General features: G+C 36.1%; 2 protein-coding genes across 4 annotated transcripts; one reads left to right on the top strand and one right to left on the bottom strand.

Annotated features, from left to right (window-relative positions):
- Nucleotides 1–5,181: 5,181 nt before the first annotated feature.
- On the top strand, nucleotides 5,182–23,672 carry LOC110101511 (glycerol-3-phosphate dehydrogenase [NAD(+)], chloroplastic). 2 transcript variants are annotated; one of them, XM_028696864.1, is made up of 9 exons: nucleotides 5,182–5,525; nucleotides 5,613–5,749; nucleotides 8,316–8,421; nucleotides 8,614–8,815; nucleotides 9,082–9,169; nucleotides 14,159–14,306; nucleotides 14,625–14,774; nucleotides 14,859–15,008; nucleotides 23,538–23,672. In XM_028696864.1, the coding sequence occupies exons 1-9, from the start codon at nucleotides 5,235–5,237 to the stop codon at nucleotides 23,565–23,567; spliced, it is 1,302 nt and encodes a 433-aa protein (XP_028552697.1). In that variant the 5' UTR covers nucleotides 5,182–5,234; the 3' UTR covers nucleotides 23,568–23,672. The 2 variants fall into 2 exon arrangements, with proteins under 2 accessions (XP_028552697.1, XP_020685088.1); XM_020829429.2 differs by lacking the exon at nucleotides 23,538–23,672 and adding an exon at nucleotides 23,091–23,414.
- On the bottom strand, nucleotides 21,471–25,106 carry LOC110101512 (WRKY DNA-binding transcription factor 70). 2 transcript variants are annotated; one of them, XM_020829433.2, is made up of 3 exons: nucleotides 24,661–25,106; nucleotides 24,370–24,477; nucleotides 21,471–24,197 (listed from the first exon to the last, which is right to left on the bottom strand). In XM_020829433.2, exons 1-3 carry the CDS (start codon nucleotides 24,969–24,971, stop codon nucleotides 23,729–23,731), a joined length of 888 nt encoding a protein of 295 aa, XP_020685092.1. In that variant the 5' UTR covers nucleotides 24,972–25,106; the 3' UTR covers nucleotides 21,471–23,728. The 2 variants fall into 2 exon arrangements, with proteins under 2 accessions (XP_020685092.1, XP_020685093.1); XM_020829434.2 differs by having other exon boundaries at nucleotides 23,427–24,197; nucleotides 24,370–24,474.
- Between the last annotated feature and the right edge of the window lie 356 nt (nucleotides 25,107–25,462).

The raw sequence follows: 25,462 nt of genomic DNA, 5'->3' as shown, positions 1-25,462 counted from the left end.
GTGTAAGGACAAGAAGACTGATGGATTATGCCCGCCTGAGCAGTGAATTGTTTGAAGGAATGATTTATGAATTCGCCACCTCCGTCTGTGCGTAAAATTTTGATTTTACGGTTCGTTTGACGCTCAATTTGCTTGGTGAAATTAATAAAAATGCTTGTTACATCAGATTTAAAAGTAAGCGGAAAAAACCAAATATAACGAGAGAAATCATCTACAAAAATTACATAGTATCGGAACCCTTGGTTAGACAGAACCGGGGATGGTCCCCAAATGTCTGAATGCACCAGTTCTAATGGTGCTTAGGTTCGACTAGTAGAACGATCAAAAGTGAGTTTATGTCCCTTACAAGAAAGACAAGAGTTACAAATTAAAGGTAAAGTAGTAATGTGTAAACTAGGATTGGCATGAGAAATTTGCTGAAGAATGCGATGATGGGGATGGCCAAGCCGACGGTGCCACAGTTCTTTGGATGCCGAGGTAGCACACAGAGCTGTGGAGTGATCAGACTCAGGCCGAGCTGCGAGCTTGTATAGTCCGTCTTTACAAGGTCCTCGAAGGAGGATTTGCTTGGTCACCCGATCCTTAAAGACAAAGCCGTTATTGTCAAAAATGATGTTAATCGGATTATCTTGAACCAATTTTGAAATGGATAGTAAGTTATAAGATAAAGAAGGAACATGAAGTAAACGAGAGCTATTTGAAATAGCGAAACCAGTCTCGCTATTTTTTCATAAAAAAACTAGCTTCACGAGAGTACTTCGCTTGTGTTGTGCTGCTTCTCGAGCTTATGTCAATAGCAACTTACTGTTGGGGGTGGGAAGGATTCCCGATCCCGAATGGGCAATCAGGATGGACCTTCCGTCCCCAATAGTTACAGAGTCGTTTCCGGAGTATTCGTTGTATTCATCTAATCGTGAGATTTTGTTCGTCATGTGAGAGGAAGCTCCGGAATCGATGTACCAATCGTCCGACGGGGTGCTTGTATTGTTGACAAGCAGAGCATTGTTGTTCTTGTTTGTTGTCGACGTTGGAGTGTAGTTGATGTTCAAACGATGCCAGCAAGAATCTGCCATGTGACCGCGCTTCTTGCAGATTTGACAAGTAACGATCGTGTTCGCTGACTGTTTGTTCGGCGGAGCTGAATCTGTCGGAGGACGAGTGCGAGGGCGTCTGCCTCGTCCTCGACCCGCGTATAGAGCGGCATTTGAGTCCGGAATGGTTGGAAATTTTGAAGCAGCTGCTTTGAGATGAATCTCTTCACTGATCAAAAGAGCATAGAGAGTATCGAGAGATAAGGCATTTTGCATTGTGCGTATGGTGGTGGTGAACGATTGATACGCCGGCGGTAGCCCATTTAAGATGTAAATCATGACGTCTTCGGAATCGACAGACGATCCGGCGGACGAGATTTGATCCACGATTTTCTTGACCTCGGTGAGGTATTGCATCATGGACAGATTTTGCATGGAGATATTGTGTAGTTCATGCTTGAGCTGGATAACCTTCGATCTATTCGATGATTGAAATCTTGTATGAAGAGTGGACCATATCTCATAAGTCGATTCGAGTTGAATCACGTACGGTAGAACCGGGGGAGAGATCGTGGAACACATCGCCGTTGCGAGATTTTGATCCGTAATCGACCAAGAATTGCTATCTTGGTTCGGATTTGCATTCTCGACGGATGATTTTGGTTCAAGAAATCGAGCAAACCCGTTTGCTTTGAATAGTTTTGCGATTTGGGTACTCCAAATCGGAAAGTTGTCCGGCGTTAGTGAATGAGGAACAAGAAGTTTGAGATTCGATATTACGAATTTGAGTGACGGAGAGACGCCGGGCGTGGAAGTTGCTGCTCCGGTGGTGTCGCCGACTGCCGAGATGGAGGTAGAAGAAGAATTCGCCATTGATCGGCGCTGGTCGCAAAACCAAGAGACTCTTGATACCATGAAGAAGATGAAGAACAGCTGAAGTAGAGAGAAATAATATTTTGTATATTGTGTTTCAATAGCAGTGATACAAACCTATATATACTAAGGCTCCCGGGTTGTACACGGGTTAACCCAAGAACCTAAAACATGTTTAAATGAATATTACAATTAACCTAAGCTAACAAGCATGTCATATCCAAAGATCATAATTTATTATGGCTTCAAGAATAATTGTAGGTGATCCAGTACGTCCTATGTATTGCCCAACTCTCCCGGTAGAACAAAATTTCCACTTTTAGTGCATACAATCTAAACTGTCCAACATTTCTTAAAAAACACGTTGTTCAATAATGTGGATAAGTCTAGTCACATCATTGATTGTTGGTGATCTTAAATATTGCTCTCAAAATATCTGCATTATTGTTCGACAAAATTTCTTCACACTTTTAATTGTTATTGATTCACTTATTCTAATGTACTCGTCTATGACATCTGCTGGTAGTCCATATGCTAGTATATGAAGGACGGATGTTACTTTATGAAGGGGTGATAAACCAAGCTTACTGGTGTGATTCATTCATTCGTGGAAGTAGTTATCATGTGCTTTACTGCATCAATTACATATAGGAAAAATGTTAGAGACAATCTATATCTTCGTCAAAACATTGTATCATTATACAATGGTTTGTTTTAGAAGTAATCTTGAAACAATCGACAATTTGTAGCCTCATGTTACGATTGATAAAAACATGTCTTATAACTTAGCCTCCCGTATAAATGTGGTTAATAGGTCTTGTAAGCCTATAATAATTCCAAATGTCAAAGTTGGGAGAGGTGTTCAAAAAGATTTGTTTATTTGCATATTCATATTATTAAAAAAATAACAATGAAGATGCACACATGCATTCAACATGTTAAAAATAGACAAATTAGTGGTACTTCAAATAAAGATATTGTGAGTATTAATTATTTTAATTTTAAGAATATGTCTTTTTTATTTCACATCTTATTTTATTATAATTGTAACAAAGAAGATTGAAAGCTTAATCATGTGTGGAACATTATTAAAAATTTTAAAAATTTTCAAAATGGCCAATCTAGTGCTCGACAGGCATCTCATATGTCGAGCTTTGGTATGACTAATGACTCATCAGAGTCAGAAAATCTAACCCATGAATATGCTAAAAAAACTATCTCTTAGAATCTATGTTTTCTCTAAATTTAGATGATAAATAATATTATATTTGTGGCTCTCAATTTGAACGATCTATTGGGATGAAGAAGGTCAAATTAAAAAGAAAAATTGTTGAATAGATGCCAATCTTTATTAATATCCTGGAAGATGAAAATAAACAATTTATTGAGCAATTAAAAAATAAGTGCGTAGAGACAACATCATTTGGTGTTTCAAACTAAGAACTATGACTTGAAATAACTCAAGGAAGAAAATAAAATCTTGTTTCAAGACTTAAGATCCATACAAAATGCTAATGTGAGTGCATTTGTTCAAGTTGAACAAGCAAAAATTTTACAAAAGTGGTTCAACGACAACAAAATCAATTACAACCTCCTTCAAACTCATTTGGAAAATATTTCAGTTATCTTAGAGGAACTGATACCAATCTTCTAAATTATTAAATTGTAAATACTAGTTATTTTAATTTTTGTTCTCTGAACTTTCTGTATTTGATTTTTGTAATATTACTCAATATCCTATATATATATATATATATAATTGTATCTTAATTTATATTTTAATATTGTATCATAAAAAATTAATTACGTAAAAAAATATTTTAAGCTCTAAAAAAAAATGTGTCCTATTGTGTTGAGTTGTAACAGACAAATCCAAAGATCTATTTTGAAATTGTTTTAGATTTTTTGTCAATATTCATTGAAAAAAAAATGATAAATTACAGAGCTACTAAAAGATTCAACTAATGAAAATCTCATATATAAAGTTTCTTTCATTTCATCAAAATAAATATCTAGACTACAATTTATGACTACAAACAAGGTGTACAGAACTGAAAATTTTACTAGTCATGACTGTACAAAAATCAAAATAAGAAATTACCTAAGACCTCAAATTTGATCATGAACTGCTAGTTCACAACCTCCTTTCCTTTCCCAGATTCTAAAAATTAGATGTAAAATCACAATGAGCTACAATAGCTTAGCAAGTCACACAAACCAATCTAAATTTTCAAATAATCTTTTATCAAATATTTTGTTGAATATTTAAAGCATTACATATTTGGTTTGAGCTCACTTATTCTCCAGTCTACATGTATTAAACTGAGCTTTTTTTGGTTACATTTGTAAGTTTGTAATTATTTATTCTTTATGGTAATTAATTTTTCTTTATAATAATTAATGGGCATTGCTCTTAAATTTTTCAAAAAAAAGAAAGAAAAGAAAAGAAGTGTGAGTACGAGAATGGTTTGCCAGTTTTATTGCATTGGACCAATTTCAAATTGCTTCAGAATATTGTTATTATTATGAATAAAGAAATATTTATTATACCTGAAATATGAAAATAAACAATTGTGAATAGACGCCAATCTTTATTAATACCTAGAAGATGAAAATAAACAATTTATTAAGCAATTAAAAAAATAAGTGCGTAGAGACAACATCATTTGGAGTTTCAAACTAAGAACCATGCCTTGAAAGAACTCAAGGAAGAAAATAAAATCTTGTTTCAAGACTTAAGTTTCATTCAAAATCCTAATGTGAGTGCATTTGTTCAAGTTGAACAAGCACGAATTTTACAAACATGGTTCAGCGACAACAAGATCAATAACAACCTCCTTCAAACTCATTTGGAAAATATCTCCGTTATCTTAGAGGAACTGATACAAGTCTTTTAGATTTTTAGATTGTAAATACTAGTTATTTTTATTTTTTGTTCTCTGAACTTGTTATGTATTTAATTTTTGTTTTTTATTTTATTGAGGAATAATATTACTCGATATCCTTTATATATATATATATATATAATATGGATATCGATTATGCTTAAAAAAAAAAAAAGAAAAAGAAAAAAAAAAGAAGAAGAAGAAGTGTGAGTACGAGAATGGTTTGCCAGTTTTATTGCATTGGACCAATTTCAAGTTGCTTCAGAATATTATTATTATTATGAATAAAAAATATTTATTATATTTACAATGAATAATATAAGTAATATAAAATTTAAACAAAATAATATAATTTTTAAAGCGCTCGTAGCCATAGAACTGGTCTCACTGCCCGCGCCCAAAACGGATAAAACTCAAAAACTAGCAGGCAAAGCTACAGCGGCTAATGGCTTCACTTCACTCATACTCCTCTCTCTCTCCTCTCTCCCCATCTCCTGACCACTGCCCAATCAAGCCTCCCTTCATCCCCTTCGTTTCCCGCACCGTTGCTGTTCTTAACCTAGGCTCGGCACCGGCGGAAGAAGGGAAAAATCCCATCTCTAGTGCTGTTTCTGGAGGCCGAGAGGGAGGCAGGGACCAGCGGAGGGCAGTGAGAATTGCTTGGGAGAAGCTGGTTCGCTGGTCCCGCTCGTGGCGCTCTAAGGCCAGGAGCGACGTTCTCGAGCAGACGAAGAAGGTAGAGGGATTAGACTTTTGGTGGATTCATGCGAGTAGATTATGTTTGGAGTGGATTCTTAGGGGTTGTTCTGATTTCGATGAGTAGGTTGCGGTTCTTGGTGGGGGATCCTTTGGTACCGCAATGGCAGCGCATTTAGCGGGTAAGAAGGCCGAGATGGAGGTGGCTATGCTTGTCAGAGATGAACAATGTTGCCATCTAATTAATGAAACTCATCACAATTGGTGAGAGGTTTTGATGGATTCTCATCTTAGGTTTTCTGCCATTTTTGTTTTTTTTTGATGAATTTCTAAATGTTTTTTTTTCTTTTGTTTTCACCCTAAAAATTTCAATTAGTATGCCTTGCCGTATTTGTTGCATCTTGGAATGAAAGATTATTCCAGTTAATCAAAATTTAAATATATGGTTGTGATGCAGTGAGCCTCATTTTCGCGTTCTACAGTAAATGTGATAAATGCAATAGATACTCAAAATAAGTCGTGCCTTCTTTGCTAGTCAAACGACTATAACAACAATACATAAATAAAATTTCCTTGAGGTATGACATGAATCATATCACTTGTTGATGCATCTGATTGATTTTGGAAAATTCATAATCATGACCTTCTTACAACCCTTCAAGGTTGTTTTTGGATTCGTTTTCCTTTAATTTATGTTGTGCATTGCTTGGGCAAGAAGCCATATGTAGGCATATGCAGAAGAAATTGTTACATGTGGAGTCTGGGTGTAGCTCTGCGTCCGGACTCCAATGAAATTATGATATGTGGATTTTACACGTGGATTTCTATATATTTTTTCTTACAACCCGATGACTCGACCCGATCCAGAGGTGAAATTTTAAAATCGTGAGATGAAATTTTAAAATCGCGGCAGACCAATAGACTGTTCAATGTTCAATGTTGACTTGCAAACAACCAACCGACACTGATCCATAATCACACGATCGCACGATAGCTCCCACGTCACTAAAGCTATCGCCGCCTCAGTCGTGTAAAAGGAACAAAGAAATAAAAGAGGGACTTACGCTCACTTGCCATAGGAATTCCTGGTCGCTCTCGGCATTTCTCGATTTTTGTTGTCAACTCCTCTCAATGCTCGAATTTGAATCTTGCTCCCGATTGCGGCATCCACACGCTTCGATCCTGTGATCAACGTGCAAGTTGGCCGCCTCCCTGTAGCCCTTGCAATTGCAAACTCTAACTACTGTAACTATTGGTCACGAACACCTATAAACAAGTAAACAAAAGTTAGTACAAAATAAATAAAATTAATGCTGTAAAGAGTAAAGCTAACTATTGAAATTAACTGCTAAAGCAAGTACTGAAAGAAAAACAAGATACTGTAGGAGAACACTACTGTTGGACTAGTAAACAACCGAAAACTACAATCTAATGTCACACTAGCAAACAACCACAAACAAGAACCTCTACGAGTATAATCCAACTTACCCTAAACATACACCTATGAGCCACTTCTAATGAAGCAGTAAGTCCCATGCATTGGGGAAATAACCCTAAAACCATTCACACAGAATGCCAGACAGCTTAGCTTATAAGGCTAAGTTGTAAGACCTACCAACCAACAACTTCTAATAGAAGCTATAAGTCTGACTTCTAGGGAAAATATCTATGTAGCAACCTAACCCTATACCCCTTTATAGGCTACTGCAAATTGAATCCATAAGACCCGCTACACGGGCAACTTCCAAGCGAAGTCGTAAGACCCGACCTGAATCCAAAACACAAACAACTCCTAAATGGGGTTATAAGACCTAACCTAAATATAAAAAAGTGCGGGAAACTCTTAAGCAAAGTCATAAGCCCCAACCTAAACCAAACCAAATTAAAATTCACATCTCTTTGTTTTAGTTTACTCGGGATTCCTGAGAGGAGACAACCAATGATTGCTAATTAGATTCCCTGGACACTACAATCAATGATTGTTAGCATTGGTAGACTAAAACCCACGGTATACCTAGGACGACGGAACCATAGGATCTTGATCGGGTGTACCTTCATTCTCCCAATAACCAAAACTAAAACACTTGCATACTAAAACACTTCTTGCATAATTAAATATTATTTCATCCTTAATCGAGAGAGCTTTTTTACGCGTTAGAATGGGTAATTAACTATGAGGGTTTGGGCTCATAGTAAGTGAAACCTCAGAACTAAATAAACCTTAACACTACCTTCAAGAAAAATATGGTTAATTTAAATTCCAATCTACCTCGGGAATAATGGAACTTAAAAGCCTAAGATATCGAGGGTTTGTGTGTTAGCGCAACTTTTCAATTTTCTGAGGGTGAACATTCAAGTCTTCATGGATGTTTGCATATCACCGTTCAGCCTCTGCATCCTATGAGCAATTCATCTCTTCGAAGAATGTAATGTCCTTCAAACCAGTCCTCATATTCATCGCATGTTTCTCATTTTTTTCTTAGCATCAAAAGTTTTATTCCGCTAAAATCCTAAAATTTGAGAACCTTTTGCGTGTTTTTTTCTTAAAAACAAGCGCCAATTGAATTTGCTGGGGCGAGTCGCCAGGTCGTAAGAGAGAGAAAAAAAATTAGAAATTCACGTGTCATGCTTTCATTGGAGTTTAAACGCAGAGCTATGTCCGGACTTTATACGTTATAATTTCTCCATATGTTGAGGAAGTGTTGGTTTTTTTTTTTTAAAGTTTTTTAAGTTCTCAATTGGTACGAATGTCTTGCAATTTGTAACAACAGTAGTGATTGTTCCTGTTCGTTTTAATTTATTTTAAATTTATCTTTTCAATTTACTGCAGCAAGTACTTCCCTGATTTTAAGCTTCCAGATAATGTAGTGGCAACCACCAGTCCAAAGGATGCTTTACTAGGAGCTGATTTTTGTTTGCATGCTGTGCCAGTTCAGGTGATCGAAAATTTAAATTGTACTATGTGATATTGAAGTCTTAGTCCATATGTGCCTTAAAGGCTGCTTGATAATATTAAGTTCTTAAGTTTGTTGAATCAATGTGCTTCAATTCTATTACCGGTGTCTTGTTATTAAATATCACTCTATGAATCTTTAGCAAAAGAACTTACTGTTATTATATTATGGCAGTTCAGTTCGTCATTTCTTGAAGGAATTTCCTGGCATGTTGATCCAAATCTGCCTTTCATCTCTCTTAGCAAAGGCTTGGAATTAAATACCTTAAGGATGATGTCCCAGATAATCCCTCAAGCACTAAAAAATCCTCGCCAGCCATTCATTGTGCTTTCAGGCCCTTCTTTTGCAGTGGAACTGATGAAGAAATTGCCTACAGGTTCATTTGATATTTTAGACTGCATTAGTAGTATTTTCTGATATTCTGGCAAGAGTGGAGAGTTTGAAGCATGAGATAGTTTATCAAGATTATGCAAGTTTAATGGCTGCCTTTACTCGTACATTGTTTTCTTAGTGCATATTCTTAAATACTAGTGACTGCTGGGTCAGGGTTTTTTAATCAATTATTCAGAACTGCTTTTGGTTTTAGGTTCATATTTTATTTCAACTTGCATAACATTATTATACACATTTTGAATCTTGTAGCAATGGTTGCGGCTTCAAAAGATAAAAAGCTTGCAAATGCTGTTCAGCAACTGTTGGCTTCCCCTAATCTGAGGATAAGCTCGTCCAGGTGGATAACCTTCTTTTCATTTCATAAGTTTGAATTTATTGAAAGCTGCACTATTTCGTTTCACATTGTTCCTTTTGTTATAACTTCCTTCTATGTTACTTTTTTGGCTTTAGTCATCCGTTTTTGCTTTCCCTGCATGCAAAAAATAAAGTTTAAATTTTTTGTTTTTGGGTTTTCTACGGAAACAAACTGTCACAAGGATGAGAAGTATACATCTTCTGATATTATTTTGAGCCTACTTTGAAAATCAAGGAAAACTAGGTAGATGAAAAACCTTTGCTTCATCATTACACTTATTTGCTTGATTAGACAATTCGGTTTGAGACATGTAGACTATACTTAATATTGGACGCTCGAATGTTCATTTCTACTTTCAAAAGTCGGTACTAGCTGCAAGTTTGACGCTAAATCTTTTCTAATTGTTTCATCCGGTTTAAACACATAAGAAGATCTAAATCTCACCACTGAAACTCAGATGTTATATGTTTAGATGTAATATAAACAGAACTTTGGCATTTTGATATCAAACACAGGATCTGTTGTGATTCACTGATTCAAAGCATTCAGAGAGGTTGAATAAACCATGAATTATTGCTCATATTTTTGGAATCAAATGGACTATAAATGGCACAAATTAATAATAAAAAATGAGCTTTCAATCACGACAATTCCAACGACAACAAGAATGCCAAATTCAAGCACGTTATTGTGTGCGCTAATTAGTAACTTCACTAATGATGACTATTGTCAGACCACTGACAAACTTTTGCTATTCATTGTTGACCCTAAATCACTCGGTTAAGCATGTGTAGTCATTTTTTTAATCAAGGGAGGGCATTATTTGGTCATTAATGGTTGTTAAGAATAGAGAATATTCCAGTATAATTCTTTATATCGATTGAAATGCCCCCTCAAAATTTATAAATAATTCTCCCCATTACACACATTATGAACTACTGAATCAAAAGGAATTCCAAAACTCTAATCACATCAAGAATCTCATCGGCTATTGGTGTTCTTGGATCCTCTTCGAACCATCAATTCCAATCATCTTGATGACCCTTGCCGTCTAGGAGTATGACTATCCTATTCATGTCTAATCAAATACACCATTGTTCTTTACTACCTCAAATCTTTGATAATTTTGATCGTCTTGCTTGCATGTCTTTCTAGGAGAACTATTTATGAACAACTTTCATAGTTGCCAACATCAGTACCTTTGAATTCGTATTCTAGAAAAGTGGACTTTTTTCATATTTTAGGCCTTTTATATTATATTGGCATCTTCTATAATTTATGGAAAAGATGATAAATTGAATTCTATATTATAACCTGTTTGTGCTAGGCCCCATTATTGAATCCAAATTTGTTTCTAGGTGATAATCAAATGTTACTTGCAAGATTGACTACAAAAAATAGAGAAGTAGAAAGAGAAAGAGGTAGAAAATAAGAGAGAAGATCTATGATTTTATTTTTCATCAATAAAAATATTGAGACAAATAAATTATTGGCTCGCCCCCCTATTTATGGGTAGGAGTCGAGGCAAGACTAAATTACAAGAATTGCATTAAAAGAAAAATATATGAATGAAATAATATTGTCTAATAAAATCTTGTCGTAAAAAGAAAATATGATAATTATATATCTTTAATTACATGAAGTATGCATAAAAACTTTCCAAATATAAGATGAGCCCATGTATAGCCATTAATTGATATAGTCTAATCTGATTGACGTATGAGATTGATATCTTTTAACCAATTGAGTTGACTTGAGCTAAGTATGAACAATTTGGGGCATACATTTAGTTCTCCAATTTTTATGTTTCTTTTATGAAATCTAAAAGAATATGAAAATTAATATATCAAAGTTCATCTGCCCAAATTAATATCCAAAAATGTGTTGAATAGAAAAATGTCCAATAACATGTTGAAAAATGTTCGAGTGGCTTCCAATTTGAAAAATTCCTCCAAGTGTCACTTGACCTTTTATCTCTTATTTCTTTTAACTAAGTCGACGCCTAAGATTGGTCTCACCTTTCCAAGGCTTCTGTCTTCACAGGGGTAGCCATCTAGACTCACCGCTTGAGTCTAAGTTTAAGTCACTTTGATCCCTTGCTTAAGTTAGTCTAGCTTTTCCTTATCTAGCCGAGCTTCGCTAAGGAAGTAAGTTTCTCCAATGTAGATCTAAGGTGTCAATATGTCAGCTATCTAGCTTGAAGTTGACTGACTTCAAATTTGGAAGTTGGTTCTTGAAGTTTTTTTTTTTTCATCTATTCTTCTCTTAATATTTTAAATATAAAATGTCTAAGAGAGGAATGAATTTACCGAGATCTTGAATTTAATTTGGTCTAGCACCAAATTTCTTGAGTATTTGATGAGTATTTGCTAGATATTGAGTACGTGAAGTACAAAGCTCCAATTGTTGAGTTACTCGAGTATATGATTAGCTCTCCAAGTATAATTTGATAAAGTCCCATATTTTTCACTTTGCATGCACTTGATTTTGCTTCTTTCAATATTTTGTTTTCCTCTATTTTGTAGTTGCAAAACATGGCTTTTGATCCTTGACATCATTCTACGTTCATCGTACCTTTTAGGATGTTGAATCCAATTTTGTTAATTGGTGATAGTCGAACCTTATTTGCAAGATTGGCTATGAAAAGTAGAGAACTAGTAAGAGAGATGGGGAGAAAATAGGAGAGAAGATCTATAATTTTGTTGGTAGAAAATAAAGATGTTGAGATAAATAAGTTGCCTTTTTAGGCTTGCCCTTTAACCCCCTGTTTATTGGTAGGAGTAGAGGCAAGGCTATATTACAAGAATTATATTAGAAGGTAAATACATGAATGACATAATATGACCTAATAAGATCTTGTCACAAAAAGAAAATATGATAATTATATCTCTTTAATTACATGAGATATGTATAAAAGCTTTCCAGATATAAGATGAGCCACATGTAGTAATTGATTGATGTAGTTTAATCTGATTGACCTATGGATTGATATCTTTTATTTGAGTTGACTTGAGCTTAGTATGAACAATTTGGGGTATACACCCATGATTGTTTTCTTAAGTTTTTCGCACGCACACACACACTTTTGTATAGATATAATTTGTTCTTTTCATTTGTCTGATTTTGTGTTGATTGCTTTTTAAAGATGAGACATTAAACTCTCACTCTTTCTCTTTTGGTGTGATTTCTAGCATGCATCAATCTGATATTGTTTGTGAGATTTGAGCCTACACTTGTTGATTAATTGAGCATCATCAACTATTTGAGTAGAAAGAGTTTTACACCCCCTTTTATGTTGTCTAAGCTTGGCTCAACTCATGCATGCATGCATACCCTCAGTGCTAGCCGACGTTGCCTTTGCAAGAAAATACTATCCTTTTAAAAAGATGAGACTCAAGAATTCTTAGTGTTATCATTTATCTTAAAAAAATGCTCTTATTTTAATATATGTTTATTTGGCGATCTTCTTTTGTGACATTGTATTATTTATCCTATTATAAATAGGAGATTCTCATACTGAATAAACATACAAAATCTTTTTTTTTTCTTCTAGCATGGTATCAGAGCAAGGAAACCTTAGCTGCCGCATCCGAACTTGTTGCTCATGTTTCCACCTCTGATTAGCTCATATATATTTACTAAAGCTTAGGCCAATTTAGTTTTCAAAATTTAAAATAAGTTGGGGTTAACTGATATATATATATATAGTCCAACTTAAATGGAGTATTACCATCATCATTTATTTTAGGAAACTATTCTTATTATGACTAGTGATCCAAATTTAGTGGTCGTCTAGGAGATTTTTTTTCTCCTATTATAACTAAGAGACCCTCCTAGTATCCTACTAAATGAATATTTCAATTGATCTAGCCTTAGCCTACACTATAGGTAGGCGGGGCTTGATGTAACTCTCCTTCAAATGTTAAAGATGATCTAGCTCTTATCTATTTTACAGGAGGGCATGGCTTTCATCCACTCTCCTTTAAATTTTAAAAGCGGTACACTGGCTTTAAATGCAATGAGGCGTGTTCTGCGCTACACTCCTTCAAATACTTTCAACGACTTGATTTTATCCTATGGTTGAAATTTAGTCACTTGATGCTGTTAAAAACAATTTATGGCTGTTTGAAGTAGCGCAAAAGTTGAGTTTTGAACAATGACCTATAATATTTGTGAATCAATGAAGTTGAAAATATTTCTTGGTGATTTTTTCTTTCATGGCGAAGAGCCAATAAGATTACAATTTAGACTATGGTATAACATGATGTCAACATAGTCCTGAAACGTTGCCAAATTGCATATATTCTCATGAAGGCTCTTTCTCGGATAAATTTTGAAGATTTAAGCTCCAAGTTGGTAGTAATGTACGTCTACCTTTTAGTTTGCTGGGAGTGTGTTGACTGTAACAGCCGCTCCCCACCGACATACCCAAACGACACAACTGTCCCCGGTCCCACCTCGCAACGATTCGTCCACCGACTCAAACGATAGAAACCGTCGCCTCTCATGACATAAAAAAAAAAATCGGAGCCCACAGAGTGTTGAACTTCGTGTTGTTAAGAGACAGATTATGGGACTCTTGGGTTTTCCTTAAATGGATTTTGGTCGTTTGTCAGCAGATTTCATATTTTCGTGTATTTACTTGTTGAATATTTTAGAAGGCTTGATTTATTGTAATAAGAGGAAAGGAGTGATTCTTTTTCTTCTGTAAATAATCCCTCACCCTATTCGGTAGATTGCTGGAATAAAATATTCTCTTATTCAAATTTTTTAGTAGTAAATATTAAATTAGTCTAGGCTGTATGAAAGTAAGGTGGAGGAATCTAAATGAAGATTGAGATGATTCTAAGAAACATTAAAATTTTTCTAGGTAAACAGAAAATTACTTTTTTTGTATGGCCCCAATTCATGAAATCTTGACTAAGCTTATTTATGAAATTTGACTGAGGCATATGACCTGTGATCCTTTAGTGATGTTACAGGAGTAGAAATAACAGGTGCGTTGAAGAACGTTCTTGCTATAGCAGCTGGTATCGTAGAGGGTATGAATCTTGGAAATAATTGTATGGCTGCCCTTGTTGCACAAGGTTGTTCGGAGATAAGATGGCTAGCGACTAAGGTATCAACTATATCTATTCTCTTCTGTCTTGGTATGTTATGTGCTGGCATTTTGCAAGAAGGCTGTTCGACAGGCTTGATTTTTTTTTTTTATCCTCTTAATAAGTAAGAAATGGCAGAATGCTTTTAGCCAGCTTGTTGTATGATTTTGTTACAGTAGATATGGTGTTTAATTTGGAAATTAAAAAAAAACATTTTAATAAAGGTAGCATTTGCAAAATTCCTATAATTTCCCTTTGACAAGTCAGTATTGTATACTTACCTTTCTGAAGTGATCATTAACTTTCTTCTAACGGACAAGCTTCTTTATGATATGTAGATGGGAGCGAAGCCTACAACACTGACCGGCCTTTCTGGATCTGGTGACATTATGCTTACATGTTTTGTAAATCTTTCACGGAATAGGACTGTTGGACTGCGTCTTGGATCAGGGGAAAGACTTGAAGACATTCTAAATTCAATGAATCAGGTGAAACCTTATCTGTTTGATGATGGAGTGCTTTATTTGTAAAGCCGACTTTCACTATTGCTTTATTGAATTTATATTAAGCAGGTGGCAGAAGGTGTATCAACTGCTGGTGCTGTTATTGCGCTTGCTCAGAAATATCACGTTAAAATGCCAGTGCTTACTGCTGTTGCTCGTATAATTGATAACGAATTAACTCCAAAAAAAGCTGTTATGGAGTTAATGAGCTTACCTCAGGTTTTTTTCGATTCTTTGACTATTGTCCATTTAGGTTATGTTTGGGACGGCTTGTTTACTACTTCTTGAAATAACTTTCTAGTACAAAAATTTTAATTTTTATACTAAAAATTGTTTCAAGAAGCAATAAAAAAGTCATTCCAAACGAAACTTTAATGACTAACAATCACTTTTAGTTGACGTTGCCATTGAAATCAAATCACTACGACCATTCAACCGGGTAGATTTAAAAAATGCTGATATGTTTGGAACACCAGTCTGTGACGGATTTTGTTGAAACTCTTACTACAGTATGTTTGCTTTTGCTCGTGCCATTTTGCCTGGTCATCTGAGGGCCGTTTGTTAGGCCAATAGCTTAGGCATTCTAGCTGAGAGGCATTAAGGTCTAATGGGTGGAATTAGTTGTTGTCAACTCGTTATCGTGGCTATTCAAATTTATCACTCCTTTACGGAGCTTTCTAGAGGCAGAAATGTTAGCTCTAGATAAGAGGGTCCATGAAGCTAATTACCTTTTAATTGTGCAGTCATAATGTATTTAGCTTTTAGTTATTTGTTACGCATTTTGTTAAACCATGCAATTGTCATTAAAGCCACGTGGAAGCCATATAACCACAAACTGATTTATGTGGGTGATGGGGACATCAGATTTCGACATGTGTACCATCGCCGGGGACGGCGATTGACGGCTTCGATTCAGAGCCTGTATTTTTGATGCTTTAGTTTTCTTTTCATGATTTTATTTCTTGTTTTCCATTTGTACCCCTATGAGGGATGTAGTGCTTATTGTAGCCCGAGGGCATCTTTGTCTTTATGCATTTTATTTTATTGTAAAGCCTATATAAGAGGCTCTTGTCATTGTATTTGGATTATTGCTTAATTATTAGATCTTTAGAAATTGCAGACAAAGTTGAGATGTCTAATGATGATATCATTCTAGTAAACATGACTATTTATGCTACTATAGAACGCTAATGCAGCTGTCGTTTATCCTTACTATTCTATTTATCTTTCCTGTTTAAAACTTGGAAGTCTTTTCTTCTACATCATTGGGTACATATGCTTTGCAATTTGTTTGGCTAACTTCACTTTTTGCAATACCTGCCAAGTTTGCAAATTCCATTGTTTTATTGATGTGACCAACTTTGACTAGGATCAAATTAAAAGAATGGGATGCATCTTGGAAGCAAAAACAAAAAAAAAAGAGAAAAAAAAATGCAAGAATACAAAAATAGGGGCAGATTTTTTATTATCTCTTCAACAATAATGAAAGATACAAGTGATCTACTATTCGAAAGATAGATCAACTCTTCCACAAACCCAAGATGATGCTAGGAAACTCACAACAAGCCGTATAATAAACTTCAACAAAACATAAGCTCAAAATCCTAGACCAAACTCCTTAAATATCTATAACATATAATACACACAATTACAACCTTCATAAATAACATAAATATAATTATAAACCTTCCTAAACAATTAAATCCTTCATAAATAATATAAACACAATTAAGAAACCTTAATAAACAATTAACCCTTTCTAAACAAATAAACACAACGAGGAACCTTCCTAAATAGCTCCCCATTGAATAGGAACCTTCATAAAAACTCCCCCTTGATTAAGAACTTTTCTAAACAATTCCTCCTTAATTAGGAACCTTCATAAATAGCTCCCTATTGATTAAGAACCTTCTTAAATAGCTCTATCTTGATTAGGAACCTTCCCAAACAGCTCCCACTTAATTCTTTACATAATGAATAATAGCTCCCCGGCCTAGCTGTGGCCCCCTTGGCCTATCATAATGTGAGAGACAAATTTCTAAAAGGTTGCCAGACCTCTATTCTATATTATGTGGTATTCAGATTCTATATTGCTTCTACGTACATGACTTCATGTGTGCTTCCCATCTAGCCTGAGCAAGAGTAGCAAGTTCTTCCTATCCATCTTTTCCTCCAGTCGAGTGAGCATTCTATGTGTACAAGTCAGGTAGAAATCGAAGGGGGTAAGGGTTTCGTGTGTGCATTATTGGCCGAAGTTGAAACGAGAGGAGTGGGACGGATGAATGAAGTTGGCTTCTTGTGAATGAAGTAGACGAGCCAAAGGCGGTTCGTTCATTCCCTTCCTGTGCTCGTGAAAGGATTGAGCAAGAAAGAGAGCGAGGGAGAAGAAGGAAGCACCTGTTGGAGTGAACAAGGGACGGATAGTTCCTGCTTGTGCGTTCCTTTCGGCCGATCCAAAGACAAGCAAGCAAGGGGCTGGTCATGCGATCGGCTCGACCAAAGCAAGCAAGGTCCGTTTCAGCGGGTTGTGAGGCCGAGATCGGGTGCTTGCCTTGTTCATGCGAATCAATGTGTTTTATGTTTAAAAATTATTGGTTCTTAGAAGAAAGATTGTACGAAGTTGAAGGAGAAGGGAAAGAGAGTTTTCTCTGAGGAGAAAGAAAACCTTATTGTGGAAAGGTGTGAAGAAGATTTTGATGTATAATTATTTGCAGTTTCTTATAATTTGTACAGAGATAACTCATGCTTGATTCTGGACACTGGTGTTACCTATCATATTTTTCTCACTCTAGAGTGGTTCTGTTCATACATGGAACTTGATAGCGTTGTAGTGACTATGAGAAATGATCAACCTTGTCATACCATTGGTGTATGGAGCATCTTCATTAGGCTGTATGATAGTACTGTGAGAGAGTTGATTGATGTGAGACACGTTCTAGATATCAGGAAGAATTTGTTGTCTATTGGGGCCTTAAAGACCAAAGGCTATAAGATAGTTATTGAGACAGGAGCTCTGAAGATATATCATGGAGCGCTGGTTTTTCTGAAGGGAGTTCGTCACCACAACCTTTACTATCTTCAGAGTAGTATAGTAACTGGAATGGCTGTTATGGCCGATGTTTCTTCTGTAGCCACTTTACGGCTTATGCAGCTAGCTTCTGTTGGAGAGGCTTCACTTAAGGCTTTGGTGAAGAAAGAATTGATCAAAGGAGTACCTGCAAGCTCGATTTATGTGAATATTGTGTATTTGGCAAGAAAACACATGTATCTTTGGTACCGCTATCTATAATAAAAAGGGTATCCTTGAGTACGTTTACACATATATTTGGGGTCCGACAAAGACAACATAATTGGATGGGGCGGAAATATTTTCTCTTTTATTGATGATTACTCTAGATATGTTTGGGTGTACACCATGCAGCGTAAGCGCAAAGTTGGCAATCTTTATTGGTTTCAGGCATGGAGTCAAGAACTTCAAACTTTATGATTAGAAAGAGAAAAAGATTGTCATTAGCAGGGATGTTACATTCGACGAGGCAAGCATGTTGAGGCCTCGGAACTCAAAGCAGGTGGATAGTATTATTGGAACCGTAGATGCATAGTATAAGTTGAAGTTTGGTGCAACTCTATTTGTTCCACAGAGTCCGATCACTTCTACTTAGGTACCTGATTTAGTTGCAAATCAAGAGGTACATATAGACAATAATCAGAAAGATGTAGAAGACGATGTTGAGGATGAGGTTCCTACTCAAGAATCTATAGCTAGGAGCAGGACCAGGCGCCATAATATCCCCCAAAGCCTGCTTGGTTGAGGGATCACATTGGATTTACACTTTTAGCCACAAAGGCTGAAATTCCCGATCTCTACAAGGAAGTAGTCGACAGTCCAGGTGGTGATGTTTGGAAAATGATTATGGATGAAGAGATGTAATCTTTTCAGAAGAATGCTACTTGGAGGTTGGTGAAACTTCTTTTAGGAAGGAAAGCTATTGAGTGCAAATGGGTGTAGGCAAAGAAGGAATGATCTCATGGAGCTGATGTGCAGTATAAGGCTAGGTTGGTGGCAAAAGTCTTGCACAATGGGTAGGGATTGATTATGATGAGGTGTTCTCCCTAGTGGTTAAACATCCCTTGATGTATGTTCTCTTAGCACTTGTAGTACACTAAAGTCTGATTCTGTAGCAGCTCGATGTGAAATTACATTCTTAAATGGGGAATTGCAAGAAGAGATTTACATGTTATAGCCGCCTAGATATGGAGCCTCAAAAGACCTAGCTTGAAGATTGAACAAGTCTTTATATAGGTTGAAACAATCACCACAACAGTGATATAAGAAGTTTGATCGGTTCATGATATGAGAGGAGTACACAATAGGCTACTATGATCATTGTGCATATTTTAAAAAAACTGACCAATAATGAGTTCATCCACCTTCTATATATTGATGACGTGTTGATTGCATCTGTCAGTTAGACTGAGATCAATAGGATGAAGAAGCAATTGTCCAAACATTCTGAGGAGTTGGGTGAAACTCGTAGAATTCTTAGCATGGTGATTCTTAGAGACAAGGCAGCTGGTAAGGTTTGGATCTCACAAGGATCTTATGTTCGAAAGGTATTGAAAAAGTTTGGGGTTGACAACTCGAGTAAGGTTGTGAGTCTACCCATTGCATCTCATTTCCAATTGAGTTCAGATTAGTGTCCTAAAGATGATCGGGAGAGGAAAGATATGTGATCAGTTCCTTATGCTAGTGCAGTTGGTAGTATGTTGTATGTCATGGTTTGTACTAGACTAGACATTGCACAAGCATTTAGTATTGTGAGCAGGTTTATGCATGATCTGGGAAGGAGCCATTGGTAGGCTGTGAAGAGTATTTTGAGGTATCTGATGGGTACAATTGATATAGGCTTGGTGTTTGAGAGGTAGGCATCTGTTGTTGATTTGTGTGTAGGCTACACTGACTCAAATTATGTCAGTGATGTGATAGGTGTAGGTATATGAGTGGTTGTTTATTCACATTGGCAGGAAGTCCAGTCAGCTGGAGATCAATTCAGTCTATTGTTTCTGTCTACTATGAAGGCTGAGTACATGACAATCACGAAGGCGATGAAGGAAGCAATGTGGATGTAGGGCCTATTGGATGACTTAGGAGTTGAGCAGGAGTCTCTGAAGATATTTTTTGACAATCATAGTGCGATATTCTTGGCCACAAATCCGGTTTATCATTCTTATACTAAGCAAATTGATGTAAGGTACATTACAGGAAAAACACGCATTTCCGAAGGCCAAAATCCATCAGAAAATTATCTTTCATGTGGATTTTCGGTTGGAAATTGTTCGAAGGTAAAACACACTTCAGATATACATTTTCGGCAGAATAATTCTGCTAGAAACCTTTTCGGTAGATTTCCTGGCGGAAATGTGTCCAAAGAAATGACATTTTTTTAATTCATTTTTCAGCGGTTTAGCCGCCGGTCATTTTCACCAAAAATTTGCCGACAGATAATCGACTGGAATTTTCGGTGGATTTAATGCTGGAAAATTTGTCGGAATTACCAGTGAAAATTCCGGTGGATAATCCACCGGAATCGCCGGTAGATTTCTTCTGCAGGAAAGCTAATCGTAATTCGTAGTATCGAGATTTCCGATGGAATATCCGTTAGAAATTTGCCTGCAACCTATAGTAGAAAGAAAAAAAAAACACATTTTCTTAATTATTGTAGAACACAACACTCCTGCAATCATACAGTCAAAACATACATAGATTATCCTCATATTTCAACATTGAACAGAAACATTGATGCTAAAGTAATAAGATATTTGATCAGAAAAAAATATTCTACAATTATCAAACAGTTCTAAAACAAACATGAAGTTTGTTATACAATAAAAACGCAACATAAAATCTACAAACATATAGTATTAACACCTCTAGTAATAAAACATAGTCTACTCATAATCTATTTCTTCATTCTCCTCCTCTGCCGATGTTGGTTGCTTTCCACTGAACTGCTCCATTTTCTTTGCATCTCCTCCAATATCTAACTTTGCTGCATTTGCATGTCAGCTTGTGATTTTCGGACTTAATCCTGCTCTGTTGTAAGGGTAGCCACCTGTTGGCTATATAAACTATCATGGCTGCTTCCTGAGAAGTTGGAGCAACCAGAGATTTGCCCCTCATACGCATAGGCTTGTGAGCCTAATACATAAACTCGTCTTTTCCACACTTCATCTACTGCTTGCGACCAAGTGTGATAATCAGAATAATCTACAGATCCTCAAGAGGATCCCTCATCTGTTCTAGCTTGGCTCTCTCGAAGACTTGTATACTCTTCATACAAAAGTTAACATAATATAAATCAATTTATACATGACACTTAAACTTTTAAACTTATATATTCACGTAGGCCCTCCTTGCTCGCTCATCTACCTATTGCTAGTCCTTCTGCCGCTTGTGAGCATGACTATGCAACTCAATAGCGGGTAATTCTCTACTCAGCAGCTCTCTCTGCAATATACTTATATTAGCATTCATAACTAAATAAGTTATTAAAATTTGTTAAATTTTTTATCAAACGTCCCCTGTACTTAGTGTATTGAACTGCCCCTGGAAGAGTTGCCGGAAATTTCGATGGGTATGAGTAAGCTGACGAACATTACGGTGGAATGGTTCAGACGAAATTTTCACCGGAACATTTCGGTGGCTTTAAGTAGACCGGTAGGTTCTCTAACAGATTTTTCATCGAAAGAGCCGACGAAAATTTCAAACTAGATTTCTTCAAAAAATCCACTGGTATTTCCGTTGATATTGTCGGCTGTCTTATATCCATCAGAAATTTCGCCAGAAAGAAATGTTTTTCCTGTAGTGGTATCACTTTGTTCGGGACTTCATTGATGAAGGAAATATTCAGTTGAAAAAAATAGATACGAAGGAGAATCTAGTAGACATTATGATACGATTTGGAAGTGAAAACAACACAATAAACAAGAAGAAGTGCATGAACACAAAGATAGGGGTTGATTTTTTATTAATTCTTCAACAATAATGAAGATACAAGTGATCTATTATTCGAGAGGTAGATTGGCTCTCCCAATCAATGTAGATGTCGCTAGGAAGCCCTCAAGATGAAAAACTACATTAAACAAACAAAACACCCATACTCTCATAACAAAATAACTAGCCTTAAATAAGCTCTTCCTATTTCCTTCTCAAATAGATTTACTCTCTTAATTAATTCTCTCTCTTACTTTGAATTCAAATTGGAGTTAAAACAACAATTAATTCCCCTATTGCCTTAATTAATTTTTGTCTTCTATTTCCATTTAAAATTAAAATTCTTTCCTTCAATTCGAATTAAAATTTTCCTAAATAACTTCCCCTTAATTCCTCCTCAATTATAATTAAAACTCCCCTAAACCCTTAAATAACTTCCCCTTAATTTCTCCTTTCATAATAATCTATAGCTTTATTTAGCCCCACAAGGGGGGCCGAAATCCCCACTTAGTGCTGCTGAGAGTTTCGCCCAGCCCAAGTGCTGATTGGGCCCTAGCTAATTCGCTTGGTTGGATCAGCCTCTCTGCTCCCCTTCTCCCGTCGTATTAGAATACTAAGACATAGTTAGTGTATGATATATTAATTAACCTTCCAGAATTGTTAACTATTTGGTTCTTTGGTATTCTTGCATATTTGGCATGCATGTATGTCTGCAGCAATATAGATTTGTGTGTATGTGTTAGTGGCTTTGTTCGGGATTCCATATGCACACTAGTATAAACGAAACCCATCAGATGGCTGTATTTTGTGTATTTATTTATGTAGGAGTGTGGTTATAAGTATGAAATTGTATGTATCCTCTTTTTCTACCTAGTTATATATGTGACTATATATGTGTTTCTCTCTCTACCTATGTCCTATTAATCATGTCCAATCTTAATAGATTAAGGGTGTCCATTACCCGCATGCCTAATTTCAAGAGTAATTATTTCATTTTAAGATGAGACTTGGAAATTGAAACACAAGACCGTTTTATATATATACAATTACATTTATTATTGTGCTAAACTGACAATTATTTGAGGTAATGGTACGGAAGTATTTCTTGTCAATCGACTGTTTTTTAACTTAGTCCGAGTTCTTTGCCAATTTTGTGTGTTCGAGGAAGATTTTCCTTCATTGTTTACATGGTATTTGTAAATGTTGATGATCTGACCTGCACATTTATTTGTTTTAAGTTCATAGCCACCCGATGCCTGAGAGAACTTCTATTGATTTTAGTTACCTGATGCTTTGTTCAATTTCAGGTTGAAGAAGTTTAAAGCAAATGCAACTGGGGAAGTTTTATTTTTTTTTTATTTTACTGAAGACTTGAAAAAATACATCCCTTTGTTCAACTTACGTGAAGTTCAGGAGCCTTTTTGGGACAAAATGCACATGCATGGTCTTCTTTTCCTGCAAAATTTGCAGAAGCTTGAACTTACCGTTAATCTTAATGAATACTCTTTAAACATGAACGAAATCACCTCAGCATTGAAAGGGCTATTTCATCATGATTTTTTACATTAACGTCGGTATATTTTGTAAAATGTTTAAGAGGTTGTTAAAGAAGTAATTTGATGAGTTTTCTATCCAGAATTTGGTTTGATTGCCCCAAAAAGAGTTTTATTGACATTAAAATAGGATGTTACAACTTATACTGACAATCACGGAACTCTGAAACTTACCAGTAACTACAAACTAATAGTTTACAGGAATCACTTGGTGGGTTTATCAGAAAGTAAGTGCAAAGCCTAACACAGAAGGAAAAGGACTTCTTTAAGAAAAAGCAACTGCGTATTAGCAGCTGCTTCTTCAATCTCCCTACTTACTGTAACAGAAAACAAGATGCTGCAAGTCTCTTTCTACTAGCTATATACATCAGCAACTAAAGACGCCTTATAGCCTAATTTTGAAAGAGATCGTGATCAAAATTCAAAAATTCCTCATAGTCCATGAATTCCATGCCATAATTCATGAGTGAAGAGTACAAAGCTAATGGTAGTCCATTGTGTTCTTGCCCAAGCTCTGCTGCCGTTTGCTCCTCAGATTTTTTTATATCAACCTTAGGCGAAACAAAGTAGTCAGAAGCTGAATCAGCAGAGGTAAGATTGCTAAGAACTTCTTCCTCGCTTTCTTGATTGAGAGATGGGAAAGAAGTTAGAGTCTCTTGTTTAATATTTTCTCCATTGCTTGATTCGAAGCTAATGATGCAGAGCTCTCTGGAAGGAGTAATAGTGGCCTTTTTTGCGTCAACGCACGTATGCTCGCCAAAGTAGGTGATGACATACAAGGAGGGATCGTCCTCTGATCTCTGCACCTGCTTTGAGGCCTTGCAACCTTGATCAAACTTGTGTGTGCATCTGAAGTAGCTTCTGCAATAACATGACGCTTGGTAAGTGATCCATTTTGCTCTCATTTAAGTATTTCAGTTATTATTTTTTTAGGGATAAAAATTTGTTAAATTTCATTTAATTCGGTGATTAAAAATTGATCTTGGCCTTAAGTATTTAAAGTGCTGAAACTATTAGTAAACCTTTATATTACCTTGGGTATTTGGCACTGAAGATATCCTTTTGCCCATATTTCCTCCATGTATGTCCGTCATCAATTGTGTTTGAAGTAATCCTTGTCCATGAATATGGACTCCCTCTGCTAAAAAAGAGAATTATAAAAACAATGGATACTCTCACTTATGAAAAGTATTAAAGCAGTGTAAAAAATTCTCCTAAAAGTTCAAGGTAGTATTTTCAAATCTTTTAATTCGTTGTCGGTAGAATTTACCAAATCTAAGAGAGAAAAAAAACACAGAAGAGGATGATTAGTCTGTTCAATTACCTTCTTCTGTAACCTGCTTTCCTTGTGCTCTGCATCTTGCTCTTTCCTCCTACACCCTCCTTGTTACCAGTAACACAAGAAGAAGGAATATTCCCCCCAGACTCCAGCGCAGCCATTGCTTTACTGATCCTGCACATAATCTCTTCAGCAAGAAGTCCGGCCGTCGCAGCCTCCGGCCGACCGTTCTCCGACGAAGCAGCTTGAAGCAGAGAAGCAAGCTTGGCGACGGAATCCAGCCCCCGGGCCAGCTCTTTCATGGCCGCGCTCTTCCAGATCGGCGGCGACAAGATCTCTTCGTCTTGGGAACCCATTCCTTGCGCTTTTTTTTTTTGGTTTTGTTACTCGGTAGCTCTTAGTTTCTCTCCTATGTGACTGGAGAAGGCTGGGCTTTGCTGATTGGATTTATTGTGAGAGAGGCATGTGGGTGTGGAATAAATTAACGGAGAAAAAGGAAGCAGCTTGGAAAAGAGGCAACGCGTGGAAATAAAAGGCTTAGTAGAGTGCGTCATCTGCTCGACGTCATTTGGTGTTGTCAGCCATCGATGATCATCTGGGAATTCATTTTTTTAATCTTAAGTTAATTGGTGGATTATCAGGTTGCTATTTGCAATAGCTTCCCCTCCTTTTTTTTTTTCTTAATTCAAAATGAATTAAATTATGACGTAATATTTATAATTTTATTGGGTATTGGCTGGATACAAAAATTGGACAGTGTTGGGCTAAATGGCAGGGCTGGATATTTAATTTGAATCTTGATATATACTTAAAAATTATCTAATTGAGATAGGAGTAGGGATGCATA

The sequence above is a fragment of the Dendrobium catenatum genome, unplaced genomic scaffold, assembly GCF_001605985.2.
Source record: "Dendrobium catenatum unplaced genomic scaffold, ASM160598v2 fragScaff_scaffold_847, whole genome shotgun sequence".
Taxonomy (NCBI): domain Eukaryota; kingdom Viridiplantae; phylum Streptophyta; class Magnoliopsida; order Asparagales; family Orchidaceae; genus Dendrobium; species Dendrobium catenatum.
The sequence above is the reverse complement of the archived record's forward strand: the minus strand, read 5'-3'. Positions and strand labels throughout refer to the sequence as shown.

Excerpts from the sequence above, each read along its gene's own strand:
- LOC110101512 (XM_020829433.2), bottom strand. The coding sequence starts at position 24,971 with ATGGGTTCCCAAGACGAAGAGATCTTGTCGCCGCCGATCTGGAAGAGC. Across the intron at positions 24,478-24,660 it reads AAAGCAGGTTACAGAAGAAG|CAGAGGGAGTCCATATTCAT; the intron begins GTAATTGAACAG and ends TCTCTTTTTTAG. Across the intron at positions 24,198-24,369 it reads TTCAGTGCCAAATACCCAAG|AAGCTACTTCAGATGCACAC; the intron begins GTAATATAAAGG and ends ATGTTATTGCAG.
- LOC110101511 (XM_028696864.1), top strand. The coding sequence starts at position 5,235 with ATGGCTTCACTTCACTCATACTCCTCTCTCTCTCCTCTCTCCCCATCT. Across the intron at positions 5,750-8,315 it reads AATGAAACTCATCACAATTG|CAAGTACTTCCCTGATTTTA; the intron begins GTGAGAGGTTTT and ends AATTTACTGCAG. Across the intron at positions 9,170-14,158 it reads CTGAGGATAAGCTCGTCCAG|TGATGTTACAGGAGTAGAAA; the intron begins GTGGATAACCTT and ends GTGATCCTTTAG.